A 22,195-nucleotide genomic window follows, 5' to 3' on the forward strand; every position below is an offset into this window, starting at 1 on the left:
TGACATAGGCTCAACCAATCAGATTCTTCTCCTGGATGCAGTGAATTTTTTGCACTTTCAAAAATATTTTTTCATTTTTTTTCAATTACTGTTTACATTCAATACTGTTTTGTATTAATTTCAGGTGTATAGCATCGTAGTCAGGCATGGTACTATACATAGTTATTACAAAATTATTGACTATATTTTCTATGCTGTACTTTACTTCCTCAGGAACTACTTTGTAACTATCAATCTGTACCTATAAATCCCTTCATCTTTTTCACCCAGTCTCCCAAAGCCACTCCCTTCTGGCAACCATCAGCCTGTTCTCTATAACTATGAGTCTGTTTCTGTTTTGTTTGTTCTTTAGATTCTACATATAAATGAAATCATATAGTTTTCATCTTTCTCAACTGAGTCATTTCACTTAGCACACTATCTTCTTGGTCCCCAGATGCAGTGATTGATTCAGGGTGGGCTTGTGTTCGAACAATGATTTTAATTAAGTCATTGGGAAAGAAGTTGGCTTCTTTCACAGAGACTTTCTGATAAAAGGGTGAAGGATACCTAGGGTTGTTGCTGGCCATCTTTGTCTCCACATGAGGTCAGCCTGCTCAAGATAAAACCATCACAGGAAGAAAGCAAAGCAAGAAGCTAAAGAAAGTATGTCCTGATAGCTTCATTCTTCCCTCTTGATCCAGGCTATCTAAAGGCAGCTATAACCTGGACTTCACAGTTACATGGGCCAATAAATCCATTTTTGCTTAAGCCAGTTAGGTTGTATTCTCTGTACCTGAAACTCAGAGAATCCTGATTCAAGTGGTCATCTCTGTTGATGGAAGTTCAAGTTAATAGATACTTAAGCAAAGTTAATCTCTGTATGGTAGTTGCTGCCTTAGTACTTAAACTGTGCTAAGCAAATCACTTTCTTTTTTGCAAAACTCTCTGCCTTTTAGACACTTGAGGGCAGCTGTCTGGTACCTCTATTGTTCTCTTTTACAAAGATTCCCGATTTTGCCTTCCTCATGTAATATATTATGGGTTATATGCACCATCTTGTGTGTTCTCTGAATCTGGTCTACACTGTGGATGCCATATTTCTGTCATGGCCTTGTCAAAACAAAATAGTTACAAGTTCCTAAAAAAGGGAAGCTATCCCAAAGTAGATGAAACTGTATTACTTTCTTTTACTCATTTATGTGCAAAATGAATGGCTGCAAGCCAAGCCTTGCAACTCAAGGCAGGAGAAATGGCCAAATCCCAAGGGATAGATGGAAACTAATGAAGAATGAGAAGCTGTGATGACCAATTTATTTATCACGATAGATAATGATTAAGGTGTTCACATCAAACATTGTCAGAAACTTCTTGCTCATTTTGAACTGAACTTCCAGCAACATGTGATTTAATTGAAGGAAAAAAACTATGTTTAGTCAAATTGGAAAGAGTCAGCACTAACAGCTGCAGAATGAGTCAGTAATTTGGAAGAAATTCTGGAGGTAATCGAGGAACACTCCCTTAAGAAATGTTGCACTAATGATATTCTTAATGCTACAGAGAATGGTACTGTGTTGGACAAAGACAGTTACCAACTAAGTTTTCTAAGTTTAAAATGGATTCAAATGGACTCTGAATGAGAAGAATTTTGGAACACCTTAATTTATTTAACTTATATTTACCTTTTTATATAACCAGATTGACATATGATAAAAATCCATGTCTAAAATGTCTAAAACTTTTAATAGAAATAAAACCGAAATTCTAGTAAGAAAACACTGATTTATACTTGGACAGCTTTTATATGATACACTTACATGACTTAAATTTAAAAAGTATGTAACTTATAGTAAATGGTGTCTCATAGTGGGTAAAATACGAAATTATCATCTCTTTTGCAAACTTTCCCATTTCTCAGTTTAGCAGCCCTGTAAAACAGCTTGCTTAATACAAATTGTTCTTAATGAACTCACACTGCTTAAAAAATAGTATAGCTTCATTTTATGGGATTTTCATAAACAAACATTAGATGATGTTGTTTTCATAAACAAACATTAGATGATGAATAGATGATGGGGAATCTTACTCATTAAACTCATCAGCACTATGTGTGATCTGCAGAATTTAGCAGCCAGTTTCCAGGGTTTGTGGTTCCTTACCTGCCCTCTTTAGTCACTGACAAGTTGGTAGCGACATCATTTACAAATTCTCTCAATATCCAGGGATGGAACTGAATTGGGAAAGAGATCTGAACTCACCACAAACAGATGTTTGCTGCACTCTGCTTTAGGTGCTCCTGAGAAAAACACACTCTAACCTTTTATTTCTGAACTTACGTATCCTTGTTTTATTTTAAACACAATTTCTTTTGGGGGGGAGAGTTAATATATGAGTCTAACATTTTATATAAATTCATCAAACTAATAGATGGATATGTATTAAAATTCTAATACTTCTGAGGGCTTATAAACATCAATACCCGGCTCCAAGTCACTCCTTAGTCTCTTCAGAGACAACAATTTCTAATTTTAGCATTTTCTTCTGATAATTGCCACTGTTGTGACTCATGATAAGCTGCTACTACTTGTTGCTAATTTATATATTTCACATGTTATCTATAGATTTGCTATATGATAGATATTGATTTAGGTCATCTGTATCACTTTCTCACTTTTTCTCCTCACTCCCCTTCTTAATCCAGTCTTAATCCTTCTTAAACACTGTATTTTGTCAGCATATAATTGTAAAATCTGTTTTGGTGTTTCTAATATTTTCAAGGTTCTACTCATTTGGAGCTTTATCATTCCTGTCAGCATTTTTAGAAGTTCATTCCACACTCCTATGTATATCATTGGCAATATGCCTTTCATTTCGGGCTTTATATTAAAAACAATCTAGTATTAGCCATTCGACTCAACAGTTGATGAACTATTTGAAGAGCACAGGGTCATAGGGCAGAGTCCGGTGGGAGATTGCCAGACTTGCTTTTACACTGGCATCAATCCATTAGTCTTCACTCTTTATCTACCACCATCAAAGCCCATATTTCTATTCTCTCATCAAGTTCATGAGAACATCATGCAAGACTTTGTTAAGTGTGTCCCTAAAATTAAGATACAACAAGATCTGATAATTCTATCAAAATAGAAAATGAATGTTTGTAAACTTTTATTACAATTTCAAGGACAAAGAACTATGATACTTTTTAAGCTAGAGAGCTGACTACAAAGTTCAGTTCCTAAAAGTATTATAGCTCTAACATGTGGTTTATAAGTGTGATTTGTATAATCTACTTAATCCATAAACTGGAAAAAAACACCACTTCTATGATTCAGCCAATTCCTTTTTAGTCTCCAAGGTTCCCTTTTTAGGATAGTTGACCATAAAGGCTGTTATTAATAATGGAAGGTATCTGGAATCTTAGTACTCCTGTAACCCTTGTAAATTTATATTTAAAAAGGTTTAATTGGCTCCTTTTAAGGATCTCTCTAGCCAATATTGGATTTTTATTTTTATTTTTGCAATGCTTAGCAATTTTTGATTCTGCTCAGTTTAGAAGCTGGTTTACTTATATAGAAACTAGATTCTGCGACTGTAGAGAAGTGCTCTCCTCTGTATAAAAAGTTCACTCTAGAAAGTAAGGACTAAAACCATCATTTTGCTAGCTGCAAAGCAGCAGCCCAGAGACATACACTCTCTCTCTTTAGCAGAAAAATAACAGTGGGTGATTTTGAATTAATTCTCTGGAGGGTTCAACTTTCATTTTATTTGTGTTCTTTATACTCTTTAAAGCATGGTAAGCACTAGAGGAAGACAACAGATGTTATGGGCTCTCACCTAGTCACTATGCTGATTACAGCCAGTGCTCTCCTATTCCTTTACACCTGGGCATTGTCACCCAACAACTTTACAATACTCAGGTTTTGGTATTTGATCTTTTTCTGAGATAAGGGCTGAGATGAAATGAAGTGGATTATAGAATGATCAAATTTTAATCCAGAAAAAAAAAAGTGCTGTGAGTCAAAAGAGAGGAACTACATAATAGCGACGACAGCAACGACACTTTCAGTTTTTTAAAGGTCAAGCTCTGCAAATTAGATTTGTTTATAAGACTTGATTCTGAGCTCAACCACTGGGCTGTGCTTTTTAAGGAACTGTTATAGCAGCTGGGATTTGAATGGAAACAGTTAAGCATAGAGAATATTTTATTATATTTTAAAACAAATTACTCAGGTTCTATAATAGCAATTTTAAAATTAAATATTTCTCCTCTTTTTAGTTGTTATATAAGACATTATTGTTAAAAGAGAAAAAAGATTAAGCAAGTTTCCATTAATTGTTGTACAAGACTTGAAAGCATCTGAGACCATTACTTTTAGCTCTAATTGCTACCAAACAAAAGTGTGAATCAACCCTAATGAACAACTCAGATCCTGTCTGCACCCTCACTACAAGAAGAACATTAGCATCAAGATAAAATGCTCTACACAGATAACGCTAGAATTATCAAAGTGATTATTAGATTGATACTAAAATATTTTTTCAGTAGTAGCACAGTAATAATAACTGCCATCCGTCTATGAAACACTTCTATAATTCAAATCTGAAATAAATGAACTATATGTGGAATCTGCCACTGTGACAGTCCATTCTGTGTCTCACTCCTCCTACAAGTCTCTATGTGGCTTTTTCTTTATATCCTTAGTTGTAGCACTTCTGTTCAGCTAGATTTTAGGAGGTTCTGAAAGATGATTGTTCTGTAGTTTAGTTGTAATTTTGATGTGGTTGTGGGAGGATTTGAGTACTGCATTTACCTGTGCTGCCATCTTGACCGGAAAGGCTTGATGGTATCATTTTAGTGGCGGACATGAAGATAACATTTGGTCTGTTGTGGAACTTTATATTTTTGATTATCCAAATATGGAGAATGAAGGCTTAATAACTCTCATATTTTATTGTAACATTTATAAACCTGTTTATTGTTTTGTAAATATAATTATTTTATATTTAACTGTAAAACATTGCCTGGGGTAAATATAGTATTCAACAACTTAAATTAATTAAAATTGTATGGTTATTTAAAATGGTGATGTTGATCTATATGTATTTACATGAGAAGATGTCTATGATATGTTGTTAAGTGAATAAAGAGCAGATTAGGAAATAGCAACTAAAGTATGATCTCATTTTTAAAAATAAAATCTACATAGTTATAGGAAAAATTCTAGAAAAATAATAGTGGGAGTAATATTTATATTCTTTCTTTATAATGAATGATTACGAAGTTCCAGGTATGGAATTAAGTGCCTTCATATATTATTTTAATCCTCACAATAATTCCATTAATTAATTCATCATTACCATTATATAATTAATAAATATAAATATATAATTAATCATACATAAGTATATTATTAGTTAATTATATTTCTTGTCTAGGTACTGTGCTAAATGCTAGATACCCAGCAGTGAACCAGACACAGCACCTTGTTATTTTTCAAATCACAGTTTACAGTCAATATTATTTTGTATTAGTTTTAGGTATACAGCATAGTGGACAGACAACCATATACTTTTCAAAGTGTCCTCCCTGATATTTCCAGTACCCACCTGGCACCATACATAGTTATTACAATAGTATTGACTATATTTCCTATGCTGCACTTTACATCCCCATGGATAGTTTGTAAAGCTGTACATATATACAATGGAATATTACTTGGCCATAAAAGAATGAAATCTTACCATCTGCAATAGCAGGGATGGACTTAGTGGGTATTATGTAAGTGAAATGTCAGGCACAGAAAGACAAGTACCACATAATTTCACTTATGCATGGAATCTAAAGGACAAAATAAATGAGCAAACAAAACAGAAACTAACTCATAGCCACAGAGAGCAGACTGGTGGTTCCCAGTGTTTTATCATTATCCTAACTGTACAGATGAAAATTAAAGAGGTTGCCCCAATCATCAACAGTTTTCTTGTCCAATTTCTGGTTCAACTAAACATACAGACTCACAAGACCCCCATAGGCTAAATTTACCAATAGTCTATTCAGGTGGATATAGCACAGGAACCACAGTTTGCCAGAAGGTAGCATTAGGCCCTCCTGTCTGTGGGAGTTTTTGCAGCAGTTTCACAGTCTTCCAACAGCCATCTTTGGTCCCTCAGATGATGGCTCAGATCCAAGGGGTGAGATTCATACTGGGGGGGGGGAGATGTGGGAGCCATCCTGACATAAAAATGTCACTCCTCATGTAACAACTCCATAGGTATAGTGTCCAGCATCCCCGTAAGAATCACTACGACCATCATTTATTTCTAGTTCATTACAGTTTCTCCCAGTCCAAAGGAAGTTTGCCAGTCAGAGCTCATTTCAATCATAAGCACTGCTACCTAGAAACACAGTTACATTTTACTCCTATCACACTACCAGGGAAACAGAACTAGATAGTGACTGAAAGGTCAAATTCTCATGCAGAGGAAGAGGAAAGGGTTTTGTTAAGTAAGCAAGTAGCAGAGTCTACTTGCTTACTTAAGAAGTAAGTTTATGAATTTAAGTTTTTCTGACTCCAAAACAGAGCTTCTGTAATTTCTGTATGGTAAAAAATAAAATAATCTCTGGGAGGAAAGCTTTTAGACAACTTTTACTTTCTTCATACTTTCTGAATTCTCAGATTTCTTTTTGTAATAAGCATAAATCTCTTGTGTAATTAGGAAGAAACATTTTCACTAAAGAGACTAGCAGCATGAAAACATGCCTTTGCTATAGTATTGGGTAAAAGTAGCCAGAAATGAAATGACTGGGATGGTGTAAAAGAAAAAAAGACGCAGGGAGGAAGAAGATGGGGAAATACAATAGTTGAGTTGGAGTAGTTAGCTTATGAAGGGCTTTTTCCCTGCCCTGTTTTTTAGGTTTTCTATGAAATTCTTATGCTATTCTTGGAATAAAATGAAATACATTTTTAAAAATAGAAAAGGAGTTATATTTAGCTTATAAAATATTTCAAATGTAAAAACCAGGAAAACATCATCCTAAGGTAATAGATTTAGTTTTGTATTTTTTTGTATAGGTGAATATACTTTATATAAAACGTTAGGAATTCAGAGTTGTCAAATTATCTCAGAACACACACATGAACATGGGAAGGTGGATTAGAGAACAGTTCTGTTCCATTCCTGAAGGTCACCCAGGTAACTGTAAGGATTTGCCCAGGGCTGCTGCTGGGTCCCTGCCCTGACACTACACTATTCTGTTCAGTACAGTAACTTGCTTAGGGCTGGCTTCATGCAGGAGGGTGGGAATACAGTTGGCCAACTCCTTTTACATGTTGCTTATCTATAGTTATTTCAGGATGTAAGTATTGAAGATTTAATTATTTTAAAAAACTCACATTTTGGGCTTTATATGATCCTTCCTTGGCCAGGGACTCATATAATTGGATAGCTGCTGTTATGTTTTGCATGCCAAAATTTCCAAATAGCAAAGCATCAGCCATTTTCTCCATAGCTTTCAAGTTTCCCATGTCAGCTGCTTTGGCAAAGAGTGTGTAGGCTCTGTTTCAAGAATATAAAGTTAGAAGTTTGATTATCAAAAATGAAATTTTCTGTTCCCTCCTTCATTCTACTTCTCTCAAGGACTCAGTTGTCATTGCTCTTACCAATATGGTTTAGCTGAGGTCCATTACATTTCTAGATCAGTAGATTATTTAATCCTTAGATTAGTCTAAGATTATAATTAAAATATATTTGACAAATAGTGAAGCTGATAAAAAGGAGAAATATATAGTATACATTATGCTTCAAGCTTATATACCAAGTGAAGTGAAAAATTGAGGCACTTGTCCTAAAGTAGTGAACTCCAAGTTCACTATGAATATTTGCTTTATAAAGTAATCTCTGAAATAAATAATAATAAAAATCAATTAAAAATAATCAAAACTGGATTGTCACATCTAGGAAGTTACTATCATGGAAACAGTCCCTTAATATTCTGAAATAATGTTTTAAAACACAACATTTTCTTCACATATCAAAGCCAGACGGTGTGGAAAAACAATAACCAAACAAAACCTAATGGTTACAAGGGCTCCAGAATCTGACAGTCTGGGTTCAAATCCTGACTCTACCACTTACTGGTTTGGGAGCTTTGGGCAAATTATTTAAGTTCCTTGTGCCTCTCTCATCTATGGAATGGGGATAATAATTGCACCTATTTCATAGGGTTGCTGGGAAGATTCAATGAGATAATCTATCGGAAGTGCTTGGTATAGCACCTGATACAGAGTAAGTACTCAATAAGTTTAGCTATCGTTATTATTCGTAGTAGTAGTAGTAGTAACAGTAGTATTGCATAAGTTCTAAAGTTTATGACTTTATAATCTTTCTCCTGTAATTAGTGGGCAAATGGTGTGAAAGCTTAGTGGATGCAAATATAGACGCCGGAGGATTACCTCACATTGCATTTTCAGAGGAGTTGGAAGTCACCAGGACCTGATCTGTATAACAGTAGTGATGGAGAGACTTGCAAGGTCAAAACTTGTGACAGAGACAGAGAGTACTTTTGGGACTGATTTTTACTATTATAAGTTCCTTTTTGGTAGTGGCAAGACAAGAAGGCATTAACCTCTACCTGTGACCTTGACTCAAATGCAGGAACAAACACACATATCTGCCATTGCTACCAGCTCAGAAGGATCAGGAGACTCAGCTTTATGTACCACCTTTCCAGGCTGATGCTAAAGTAACCTGCTCTTGGTAAAAGGCTGGAGCAGAGCAGAATGGACAAAAAGGGATGGGGCTGAGTGATATCCAGGTAGACATTAGGGTCCTTGATGGCAAAACAGAGAGTAGACTCCAGTGAAACAAAAAGAAGCCAGGAGGTTAAGCAAGAAATTGCCAGAGCAAGCTGAGATTCTGGGAAACAGAAAGCAAAAAAAAAATAGAAGGTCTCAAAGATCAATGAATGCAAATGTTTGGCATCCAGGGATAGGTTTGACATCAGGATACAGACTCCCTAAAGCCCTTCTGTCACACGGCTTGCTGCTGCAACTGCATGGCCTGATGGGATGCTCAGACTAGAAGGGCACCAACATGGACCAGAACAGAGACCTTGGACTGCAGGAGCTATCAGCATATCCACTGGTCCTGGGTGCAGCAATGGGTTGCAAAACCAATCTCACTATGTGTCTTTGATTCCAAGGGAGGGGTGGGTGTCTAGGTCCCCTGTCAGGAAAGTCCAAGGTGCTATAAGGAATACTAGAAGCAGGACCCACAGCTGGAGAAAGCTGTTGGTAAATTAGATAGGATTAAGATCTGGGCTGCAATCCCCAAGAGCAGAAACTGGACAGCAGGGGTATATCCCAAAAGGAAAGTTCAATTAGGTATCTGGATTATCTCTAAAGGACCTGGTATTAGATGCTAGGGTGGGTGCTGGTGAAGGGGGAGGCTAAATGCATCTCTAGAACACATCAGAAACTTGATGTGGGGCAGCAGCGTAGCTCCCAACTTTCTTTGCTGATGGGGAGTAACTCTTAATGAAGCTAACCCTGGCTGTCACGGAGGCTTCTTGATTCCTTCAGACAAGTTTGTATTTCCCTGACATGTTTGCTTAACATCTGTACTTCTAATAACACTGACTTGTTCAACAATTTTCCTCTCAAACATAAAAACAGGCTCCATGATTGAATGAGAGGATCAACTCCCTTATTTCTCTTTTTGACTTTGGAAGAATTACAGAATCCTTTTGACCTTCCATTTCCTCCTGTGTAAATTGGGCATAATAATCTATGTCCAACAATATAATAGTATGCAATGAATAATATTACACACATAAATGCCTAAAACGTTAACTACCACAGAATAGGTGCTTGCAAATGGAAATTGCTGGCGGTGTTATAACCAGGTTCATAGTTGAGTGTCCCTCCTTCATTCTCTATACTTTTACACTCTTTTCTGACTTTTAAGGAAGAATTCATGGGCTCTGCTGAGTCCTGTCTAGGGCTGGCTAATACAGCTCTGGGATGCTTCCTCCAGGGTTAATTAGCTATGCTTAATTTGTGGGAAAACAAAAGATGTCTCCTTGTTGGGAGTTCAGAGCCCATTCTTTCTACTATTGGTTTAAGACACACTTTCTTCTGTCCCACACCTTCCACTTACTAGTTAGGGAACTAGAGATAAAAACAACTGCTTACCTCCTGGTTATACGTGTCAGGCATTGTTCTAAGATCTTGACTGTATTATTCAGGGCAAAAGGAAGTTAAGTAACTTTCCCAGGATTACATAGCTAGTAAATGGTAGAGCTGGGATTTCATCCAAAAGTTTTAACTAGAGACTTAAAGGGTGACCTCATATTGTGCCCTCTACCGAAGGGGGAGAAGATAGATGTGTATCTGTGATTACCTCACTTTAACATCCTTGATTCTCTGCTCTCACTTTTTTTTTTTTTTAATATGTCTTTATTGATTTCAGAGAGAGGAAAGGAGAGGGAGAGAGAGAGAGAGATAGAAACATCAATGGTGAGAGAGTCACTGATTGGCTGCCTCCTGCACGCCCCTGACTGGGGATGGAGCCCGCAACCCGGGCATGTGCCTTGACGGGGAATCAACCACAGATCGCCTGGATCCTAGGTCGACGTTCAACTGCTGAGCCATGCCTGGCTGGGCTGCTCTCAGTTTTTAATGGGAAAGAATGAAGCTTTTCTTAACTTGTACGTCTGTTCTGGGGGTAAAATGAGATCACATACATGAAAGTGCTTTAAAGCTAGAAAGTGTGAACAAATGCTTAGTTGGGCAGAATAAAGCATTCTAAAACAATGACTCTAATTTAAATAACACATATTTAATTTCATTTGGAATATCTAACAAAAAGCCAAAAGGGAACAGTTTTTTACCTGAATGCTCAGGTAAGTGCCTTAATTCTGCATTTCACTTAAGGTGTAGGAACCACAATTTCACATATGGTTCTATTTATTTATGCTGGTAGTTTGTAGGATTCTTTAAACATGATTTGATTCTATTAAAAACAAAAGCTTATGGGCAAATACATTTATATTTATTTGTTATTTTAATAACATTTTTTTGGATTGTTCTTTTTCCCAGCCTGGAAATTTAACTTGGCTTATGTAACTGGATAGAGACTTACTGTGCTTTTTGTTTCTGACTTTTAGACTGTTGGAGAATCCTGATGCCCATCTTAAATAGCTGGTCTCCTTCCTCTGTGAGATTTTTCTTTGCCTGCTTTTTTACTATATATGGAAAAACAAGGAAAAGTAACATTATTTTTGTGTTTTATATTTTAAAAATAATATGCTGGTATATTAGTTTGAGTTTTGTGCTCCTTATTTTTTAATCTCTGCATTTTTAAGAAAATCACCTTATCTTTAGTCATAAGGTAGAAACTGGTTACAAAAGTACCCTCTTCCTGTCTTTTATAAAGGGTGTGGCAGGTGGAGGAGACAGACAGATGCTTCTGATAGTAGAAGGGAAAGAGATGTTCCCAGTATGGAAAAGGGATACAAAGTTCTGCAAGAAGAAGGCAGGAAGTAAGGCCTCTAAGAGAAGGGTTTAACCAGCCTTGTAACCCTAGTGGCTGGATCTTAAACACCAGGCTCTCAGCTCTCAGACTCCTCTATTTGAGCATTGACCATGAACCTCAGAGCCATAAAATTCTAAGAGGACATAAGGAAGGACATAGGCAATGGGAATCTCCAAGATGACAGATGTGCACCTAAGATTGGAGGTAAAAATTTAACTGTGCTCAAGGCTCCCTCCTCCTTTCCTGGAACCTTTCTAAGACCTTTCTAGACTGTCTGAGAACTGTTGGGGATGAGCATCAGGAAGGAAAGAGGGCAGAGTAAGTGTGCCACACTTTGAATCTTAGGGAAGACACCCAGAAAGAGTCTCAATAATAACTTGCCTTGTGGGTTGGGGGCTCAGAGTAACTTTAATAGGATTTAATGAAAATGAAAAAACAGAATTTTACCTGCTACCATCATGATATTTCTCAAGCACATATAACACCTCATAACTTTCAAAACATCATTACCAGTTTACAGATGGGAAAAGCTGGCCATCTTTAGAGTCCCCCACTAACCACCCCCCCCACACACACACCCTTCAACAAAATCACAGTGCCTCTTGAAAGCCATTACAACACTCAGCAAAACCTCTAATTAGATGAACCTCTTCTGAAGCCCTTTTAAAGGAGAGGCATTCTGGGATGTGATGCTTCATGAACAAGACCACAAAGACCTTTAAGTGGTTCTTGCTTTTCTTCTCCCTGATAAGCTATCACAGCTGTTTCTTTTGTAAATCTAAACATTTTTTAACTTAAAAGCTAATTCACAATTATTTGAATGCTTCAAGTTATCTAATCAATTTAGTAATAACCTGACATTTTAGCATCTGACTTCTGCTTTGAGTTAGATGTTATCCATACTCATAATTAAGGAGCAAAGATAATGGGGAAAACCTACTAATCTGTATTTGGAATAGCTATGCTCCTATTAACACGCTTTCAAAAGAGCGAGAATAAATTTTGAAACACTGACTCTGCAGGCATATACATAAGAGAAATGATTTACCACTACACCTTTCTATCCATGGCTTTTATTTCTAATTCTTTTTTGTGCTTCCCAAACATACTGAAATACAAGTTTTCTTTACTATAAGAGGTCTCAATTATCAGGTAAAGTTATCTTGACAATATTTTAATTTCTTTTTTATTGTTTAATAGTTTCCAAATTTGGGGAAAGCACACTCAGGAAATGATTTGAGCCTATTCTGAACTTGATGTAAAGGATCTTCATGAGTCTAAAGTCCTCTGAGATGGCCATCTATAAGCCAAAGAGGGAAGCTATAGGATGAAACCAGTCCTGCTGATCATAGACTTTTGCCTCCAGAACTGTGAGAAACCAAATTTCTGCTATTTAAGCCACTTTGCCTGTGGTATTTTGCTATGGCAGCCCCAGAAAACTAATACAGATGCCAACTCCATATCACATGAAAAGTGAGCTGCCAGTTCTCCCCATGGGGAGGAGTGTACTCAAACTCAACTTTCCATCAGATCAGTGGCTACATTCTAAATGTAGGAGGGACTACATTTTCCACGGGCCCTAAGGTTTCCAGGTACTAGACACCTGACTTTCCCAGGCAACTAGATGCCCAAATAGCTCACCTCTGAGAAGGCTATTTTTTTCATGATTGTACTCTAAATAGGCAGTGTAGCAGGTAGACTTTCCATGTATGCAGCAATCCTTGCACCCAGCTCATCTCTCTGAGGGATGATGGGAAAACTGGGAACCTATGCCTTTTCATGCTGACCTTTCAACCGTAAATTTCCCTAATTCAGTCTATTCCTTAATTCCTATAACTTGTCCTCGTGGAATTCATATAGACTTTTCTTGTTTATAATGACTAGAAGCAAATTTTTGGGACAAAAAGGGCCCACTTGCTTGTTTCACATGTTAATGAGAAAGCGGAGAGCTGGGGACAATTTGTTCTTTGTCATTCATACATTTACATATTCATTCAGTCAGTATGAATTGAACACTTACCATGTGTTAGACACAGTGCTAGGTATTGTGTTCACATATATGATCAAGACGCTGCCCCATCTTGGCAGTGGAGATAAGACATGTTTACTGAAAATTACTATGCCATGTCGTAGGCACTGTATAATGAGGCACTATGGGAGTACAGGAGCCTTCTTGTGTGTAGGTAACACAAGCCTAATCTGATCAACTTAAGCAAAAGCAACTTATTGGGAGGATGTTGAAGGCTCATAGATTCAATGGGGTTGGTCAGGAATCAAAGCATTCCTTGAAAGCAGAGAGGCAGATGCCCGACCAACTGAGCCACACAGGCCAGGGCTCTTTTCTGTTTTTTAATCCATGTATCAATACCATACTGTTTATATAAATATTTTATAGTAAGAATCTAATAGTGCAAGTTCCTCCTATCATTCTGCTCCACCCTGTTCTATTCCCTGGGACATGAACCCACATGGACTGTATCAATGGACTCCCTTCCCCTCCAGCTTCTGGTTAGGTTGGGCTGAAGTGCACCATCAGCAGGGATGGAGGGTAGGGGGAGCATGAGTTAGGGGTATTTTATTCCCAGGCTTCCCATTCTGGGTTGCTGCAGGCTGGCTTTGTCCCTTGCTTGACCTAAGGTTATTGTTCTATCAGAGAGCCCTCTCCACATACCTCTTTGCTTTCCTTCTCAGCATTCCAGTAGCCACCACTGCACTGTGACCCCTCAGGCCTAGGGGTGGTAATGCACTGTGACCCCTCAGGCCTAGGGGTGGTAATGCCACTATTGTTTCAACCTGGTGAGGACTTTGTGGTTTCCCTCTATACTGTCTACACCTTTGGAAATAGTCCCTTTATTAACCTTTTCTCAATGACTCAGTTTAAATGTGCTATTTGTTTCCTGTCAAAACCCTACCAGATACTTTGGGTAACATATTTTTATGTCAACATTTTTATGTCATATCTACAGCCAACTTCAACTGAACAACGAGACAGTCTTTTGGGGTAAATATGGAGAAAAATACTCTTAAACTATTAAGATTTAAATGTTTAAAAAAATATTTGTTAAAGCAAGACTCTCATAAAAAACAAGCAGCAATAACTCTTCTATATTTACTTCTGTCAGAAGGACACATTTTCTAATTTACATAAAGTTTGATGGATGGATACTGTGACTTGTAAGACAGGGCATTTCAAGTGTCCTTAGAGTGTTTAGCTACACATCAATGAATGCATGTACACTCCCTGGAGGCCCGGAGGACAAGAAGACCGTTTTTAAAGCCTCAGGTTTGATAATTCAAAATGTGAAATTTGAAATATATGAATACATTATAGCTATTACATAGTTCTAAAAATGTTTTCAATTATTTACTATTATTTATTTTTCCTTAAAAACTTCAAGTAAATTTGGTGCTCAGGAAATTGCAGCATCTTTATTGTGTGAGTTCATTATTTTCCCCAAACTTTTTGAGATGCATGGGATTAAAATTTCTTGATATTGTCAGTTTACTTTTGTGAAAGGCATATGGCACCATGGCTAAGAGGTGGAGAGCTTTGGTACCAGACCATCCAAGTTCAAATGTCAGTTTCTCTACTAAATATTAGTTTGTGATGCTAAGCGAATTATTTTATTTCTCTGTTCTGCAGGTTTCACATCTTATAAAGTGGAGACAATGGTAACCTATCTTAAATTGAATAAAGCACTTAAGTAATATAAAAATGCTCAATTAGAGTTATCTTATTATTTATTATTATTAGACATAATATAACCACTTTCATATACGGGAAATAAATCTTATTTGAAGGGTGACATTATTTACTCTTTAAAACAGTAAAAGCTCCTTTAAACACGCTCTACCTACCTTATTTGCCAAATTAACCAACACTTTTCATTTCTTCTACCCAACTTACTGAAGTCCACAGCAAACGAAATGCTTGCAGCAAATAGGATATTCTTTAGTACATGTGTGAACTTCTGTTCCCATCCCTTGCTTACCAAAAATCAGGAGGGCTTGTTCCTAAACCTGTTTGTACCAGTTATACTTTTATCATAATTATATAACTTAATAAAGCAATATGTAAACTCATTAAATGTAAGTGCAAAAAGAAATTGTGTTTCTGTGTAAAGTAACTGAAATACTATGAAAAAAGCTTGATAAAGAGCCACTAAAAATTACCCCATTTAATTATAGGTGAAGCATCTATAATAAGTGGGGGAAAAGTCTGCAAATGACTGGAAGGACTCTGCCCACAGCTTGCTCCATAAGTGTCTTTAGTTCTTCCCTTTATTAAATACCTGAGATGGGAAATCATAGATGGCGCAGTTTGAGTGAGGTTCATATTAGAAATGCCAATCAGTAGAACAATGCTAAATAAAAGGTAGGCCATGTTTCTATGTAAAAAAATGGTCAGATGAAATGTTCCAATGTATATGATTTAGATTTAAAATAGGTTAAAGAGATGTACATATAATATTTTATAATGCCATTAAAAACTGATCTTAATTTTGTTCTGTCAAAAAGTTTCCCTCTCCTAAATGAGATGTTAAGGAAATAGAAATTCATACATATCTGTTAGAAAAGAGAAAGCTTTCATGCATCAGACAAATAAAATGTTGAAATTGACTCTTAAATTTTATAATTGAGCACTAATTAACTCTTATACACAGAATCTATGCAGACATTGTGTATATTGTCTAGGCCATTCCTGCATCCAGACAAATTTATGCATCAATTAGGTATGTCTTTACCAGGAAGAGTTTCAGATAGAGTAGGGGACATTACATCAATTTTGGTTTTCTTCAAAATATAAGGGTTTCAATTAGCAGAATAGCTGATAACTGTTATATCCACATAATTTTGGATATTCCCCCCCCCCATGAGTTCTAATTATCAACCTTGCTTATTACAATCAGAACAAATTCTAAATCTAAAATGAGGGTCAGAAACTGCCCCTCATATGCAAATTTAAGGCTTTTGTATATATAAATATTTATTACTATATAAAAAATATATATAAATATTACTTTTCAAAAAGTAGCTCTAAAATTCATTGTTTAGATTACATAAAGTTATTTTTAATTTATATGTGAAAGGGAATTCAACTTACAATAATTTTGATTACTTTTCAAGAGATCTTTATTTTGAATTCCTTTTATTCTTAATTTATGTTGATTCTTCTTTTTTTCTAAGAGATTTTCTCTTTTATTGATTATTTTGACCAATTTTCTTCGTTCCAATATATATGATAAAAATTGACTGATTTCATTCACTGGTATCTAAGAAGAAAAAGATTTTTGCTCAAGATTTGTGTAACTTAAAACAGAAAAGTTAAAAATTCATCTATTCAAGGGAAAAATACTAGTTTAATACAATCAATCTAATAACCTGTTTACTTCACTTTAAGCTTCCATATCATTTTTTTAAAATCTTCACCCAAGGATATATATTTTTTAAATTGATTTTAGAGAGAGAAGAAAGGAGAGAGAGAGGGGGGGAGAGAGAGACAGTGATCAGTTCCCTCTCATATGTGCCTGACAGGGATTGAACCCACAACCCTGGTATGTACGCTATCTAGGAACTGAACCTACAACCTTTTGGTGTACAGGATGACACCCCGCCAGGGCAAGAATTCATATCTCTTATGAATAAAAACCTTTCAAGCTATTGAACTGTCATCTGAATTGCAGAGCCAAGCATTAAAACCTAAATGTTATAAATAAAATAGGAGAATTTAACCAATTTTACTTTTCTACTGGTGAGTTGTCATGGTAATATCAATTGTGTGAGCTTAAAAAAGATGAAGATGCTGACACTGCCTTACACATTACAACAAATAATGGACAGAAAGTAAAATCCTGTGACTAGCTAGAATAAAAATGTAAAAAAATGTTTTCCAAAGTACTATCCAGAAGTATATAATTAATCTATTTTAATTAGGGAGAGGAGTTTGAAGGAGTTGTTTTTGAGTAATAGAAAATAATGCACATTTTAAGAGAGAAAATTTAAAAGCTTTATTGAGATACATATTTATGACTTACATATACACTATTTCAGAGAAAATTATGCTGAAACATTAAAAAAATTCTTAGTCAATTACTAATTCCAAAGAGAGCCAAGGTTTTTTATTTGCTTTTTAATTTCTTTTTCAGTATCACAATTTAAACTCCCTTTTTCCAAGGTCACTTTCTGGACTGCGTAACACCTTCCCATGCGGTAGCAAAGACATCAGAGCAGTGACCCAGACGCTAGAGCATGCAGGGACATGAAACCATCTAAGGACCTTTATTTTTAAACAGCTTTATTGAGATATAATTCTTATACTATAGTTATGTGTAATTGTACGTTTCAAGTGAATTGTACATTTAAAGTGTACAACTCAATGGTTTTTAGAATATTCACAGATATGTGCAACCATCGCCACAGTCAATATTAGAACACTTTCATCACCTCTAGAAGAACCTATTCTCCCACTCCCCCTACTCCCAGTCCCAAGCAACCACTAATCTATGTTCTATCTCTAGAGATTCCCCCATTCTGGAATTTATATACTATGTGGGTTTTGGTAACTGACTTCTTTCACTTAGCATAATGTTTTCAAGGTTGATCCATGTTGTAGCATGTATCAGCACTTCATTCCTTTTTATGGCCAAATAGCATTCCTTACACAGATATACTACATTTTGCCCATCCATTCATCTGCTGATGGACATTTGAGATGTTTCCACATTTTGGCTGTTATGAATAATGCTGCTACAAACAATCATGTACGAGTTTCTGTGTGGATATGTAAGGGCTTTGAGTGTTATTTTTCGTAACGTGGGGTTGCCAGATTCAGCAAATAAAAATACAAAATGTCCAGTTAAATTTGAATTGCATAAAAGCAATGAATTTAATTAGTGCTATATACAGATCTTTTATCATAGAAATGTACACTTGAAACCTATATGATCCTATTAGCCAATGTCATGCCAATAAATTTATTTAAGAATAAATAAAATAAATAAAGCTAGTTAGATTGTGGGGAAAAATAAGTGTGTGCTAAGTATTGTATGTTAACAAATAAACCCACAATGTATAATGGCTCAAAATCAATAGGCAAGTGTTCAAGTTAGTGGCAACTGCGCTCCATGCTGTCATTTAGGGACCCAGGCAAATAGAGGCTGTGCTGGCTTCAACATATGAATTCCAAGGTTTTCCTAAGCATTGATACCTAGTAGGCAGAAAGGGAAAGAGCATGGAAGATCATTTGCAGAAAGGGTTTTTGTTTTGTTCTTTTTATAGGACAGACCTGGAAGTGGCACACAGTGCTTTAAGCCACTTTCCACTGGGTGAAACTGTCACATAGCTCTACCCAACTGCCCAGGCAGCTGGGAACATAATATCTGGGTATCACAAAGAAAAGCACATGGACGATAACAAGCCGCCAGTATTCTCTGGTACTATGGGATTATCATATGTTATTGTCATTAAAAGAATCAAATTTTCAATTCAAAAATAGCCAACAGCTGAGTTAAGGAGGCAGTGCAAACCTGTCAAATGCCTCTGACTGTCTAGTGTCTCTTTCTTTTTTTAAAATCCTCATTCAAGGATATTTTTTTCCTTTGCTTTTCAGAGAGAGTGGAAGGGGGGGAGGAGAGACAGAGAGAGGGAGGGAGAAACGATGTGAGAGAGACACATTGATTGGTTGCCTCCAGCATGTGCCCAGAACCCAGGACCATTCAGTCTGCAGACCGATGCTCTAGCCACTGAGAAAACTGGCCAGGGGAGTCTAGTGTTTCTATCTACTTCTTCTACAGTGGCCATTGTTTCCTGACTTTGATTCCTCTCTCGCCCAGTGGGAGTGGGCAAAACAACAGCCAGCAGAAGCAAGTATGATGGAGCTCCAGCAGAGAGCTTTTCTCTAACTTTCAAAAGCATCCAAAGATTATATACTTCAATGATAAGTATTTATTGAGTGTCTGTCTCAGGCCCTGTTCTAAGATAGACATGTCTAAGGGAGACAGCCATGAACAAAAAGTGTTTGCCCTCTTGAAGTCGATGTTCTTGTGGGAAAGGTAATAGTCAACTGATAAAAAGGAGGTTTTTAAAGAAGAATAAGGGGATGGAATCTATAAAAGTTCGTGTTATTTGGTATAGGATGGTTAGGGTCATGTTCACTGATAACATTTGAGTAGACCCTTCTGTGAGAAAGGAGTTAGTAATAAAAATACCTCAGGGAAGAGAGTTCTGGCAGAGGAAATATCAAATCCAAAGGCCCTGAAGCAAGGCACATAGGTATGCAAGTAAAATACTGTAGCTCTCACAGAATGACTGGGAGTGTTAGATAGGACAAGGGTCTCAAGGTCTGGTCGTTCTTACTAAATACTATTTTTGGTAAATGTTGAAATGTAGCACAGTATTTTGTAGAGGAAGCAGTAAACAGGAAGAGCTTGACAGAAACCCAGGAACACATAAGTGTAGCCAACTGCAAGGAGGAAATCAATGTGTAATTAACCAAATAGTGTATATAAGCAATGGCTACGCCTCCCTCTGGGCAGACAGCTTTGGATGAGAATCCCCTGTCTTTACTTGCTGCAAGTAAATAAAATCACCTAATGACAACCAGGTCTTGTCCTTGAATAGAACATCCCAAGAGGGGAAACCCTTGAGTCCAGTAACTGTGGGTGGAGAGTGGTAAATGATGAGGCAGAGAGGCACCTCTGAGGTTAGCACTGGGAGTGTGAATCATGTCCTTTGTGAAGGAGAGACCCTTGGAAGGTTCTGAGTGGAAAAGTGAGATTGGCTGATTTAAATTTCAAAAGGCTTATCCTGGTTGCTGTGTGGAGAATATTATGTGTTGGAGAAAGGGGGGTGGAGGGAAGGAGATAATTTAAATTTAAATAAACCAGGTGAGAGATGGTGGTAGCAGTGAAGTAAGAAGATGGTAAGAAGTAATTCGTGATAGTGGTTGGTTTCTGGATATATTTCAGGGGTATTATTGGCAGGAATCTCTGTTGAATAACTTATAATACGTATTTCAATTTTCAAACAGCAAACCCAATGGAAGTATGCTTTTAAAATCCAAGTTTAAAGTACATGCTTTACAAGTATGTTCTTAAATTCCCAAGGCTTATTTATAGACTAGCTATGGCTCTTAATTAGAGCGACATGCTGCTTCAATAATCTCTTACCTAGCCCTCCTGCTTCTTCACTGTCCTGTATCCTGAAGATTCACGCTGGATGAGTTTTTCTCAAGCATCTTTATGAACATATCACTGCCCAACTCAGAAGCCTCAGTGACAACAAAATAAAATGAAACTCTTTTGCACATAATCTAAGATTCTTTACAGTCTGTCCTAAAAATGTCACAGTAACCCTACATCTTACTACTCCCACACCTACACAAATATACATAACAGCTAAACTCTTCTCCCTGTTCCCCAAATAGAATAGGCATTTCCCTACTTATTTCCTTGCCCTTGCTTTATAGTTTTCATTGTCCTGTCTTTCCTATTATCCCAAATACCACTCCTGTTCCCAGGTCCAACTCAAGTTCCTCTCTCCATGGCCCTCCCGCATCACTCTGACCCATAGGATCTCCCTTTCCTCTGATTTTGTGGCTTCTTCCCTTCTTGGTTAGCAGCGACTCACTGCTCTATAACCTTTAAAGCTGAGGTCATTCCACATCACATATTTCATGTTTTATCTACTCAGTTATAAATGCTTTATAAACATTTTAGTGTAGTTCTAATTTTGAGTAGAGTCTTGAGTAGAGAGGAGCCTAATGAAAATATGGACTTCAGTTTTGGGAAATCACTGATTTTCTTAAAGTACAAAAAAGGTAAGAGCATCCTCTCACAAAAGAAACTAAGTCATCTGTGGGCTTGGAGGAAAAAAGATTTGAAATTACCTCACGTACATTTAATCCTAATTTGTTTGTGGCTATATCATGCTTCTAGTGCCTGGAGACAAGGAGGCATTTCCAAAGTAGGAGCCAGTCTGATGGTACTTTGCTTGAAGACAGAAACTCACACACAGACTCACACACAGTACTGGGAAGTAGAGCCAATTTTAAATAGCTTCTTGTTTAAAACAGTAAGTCAGTCTGCTAAGACTAGAGTTTTGACTTAAGGGTTTTTACATTGTTTTGTTTGGATAGTAGTTTTGCTCTTTAAACAATGCACAATTTTACTTTTTAAACATATGAAACTTTGATTACTTGTTAACATATAAAGACACCTTACTCAAAATCATCTATCCCAATTGCTTATACCCTGAAATAAATGTTACAGATTTAAAAATTTTCATTTACATTCCCTGCATAGTATTTTCTGTTCACCAGTAATTAACTGTATCTAATTGTGAGCAAGTTAATTAACCTCCCTGTGACTCAGCTTAAAGTAAATGTAGATATAAATAGAGGTAATGATATTGCCTACCTCAAATAAGTTAATACATGTGAGGAGCCTTGTACACAGTAAGCACTCAGTAAATATTAGCTGACAGGATTCAGGATATATGTTAAAGACCAAGCTAGATGCTGTATTGGGCATGAGAGAAAGAAGTTAAGATTTTTACCCCAAGCATCTGGTGCATGAAGGAGCCATTTACTGGTATGATTAGGCGCTAGGGAAGGAACAGGTTTGGGACTGAGGAAAATCAAGAGCTCAGTAGTCAACACATCAAATGCCATGCCTTTTAG

General features: G+C 36.6%; 1 protein-coding gene across 1 annotated transcript in view; it reads right to left on the reverse strand.

The window, feature by feature from the left end:
• Positions 1 to 22,195, reverse strand: part of SEL1L2 (SEL1L2 adaptor subunit of SYVN1 ubiquitin ligase) — a 61,009-nt gene that overhangs the window by 29,707 nt on the left and 9,107 nt on the right. Inside the window, exons 3-5 of the mRNA XM_081149092.1 lie at positions 16,622 to 16,790; positions 11,125 to 11,227; positions 7,377 to 7,539 (exon numbers count right to left, since the gene is read on the reverse strand). Coding sequence (XP_081005218.1) covers positions 7,377 to 7,539; positions 11,125 to 11,227; positions 16,622 to 16,790 — 435 coding nt within the window. The remainder of the gene's footprint in view (positions 1 to 7,376; positions 7,540 to 11,124; positions 11,228 to 16,621; positions 16,791 to 22,195) is intronic.

Source organism: Miniopterus schreibersii (assembly GCF_964146895.1).
Source record: "Miniopterus schreibersii genome assembly, chromosome: 10".
Taxonomy (NCBI): domain Eukaryota; kingdom Metazoa; phylum Chordata; class Mammalia; order Chiroptera; family Miniopteridae; genus Miniopterus; species Miniopterus schreibersii.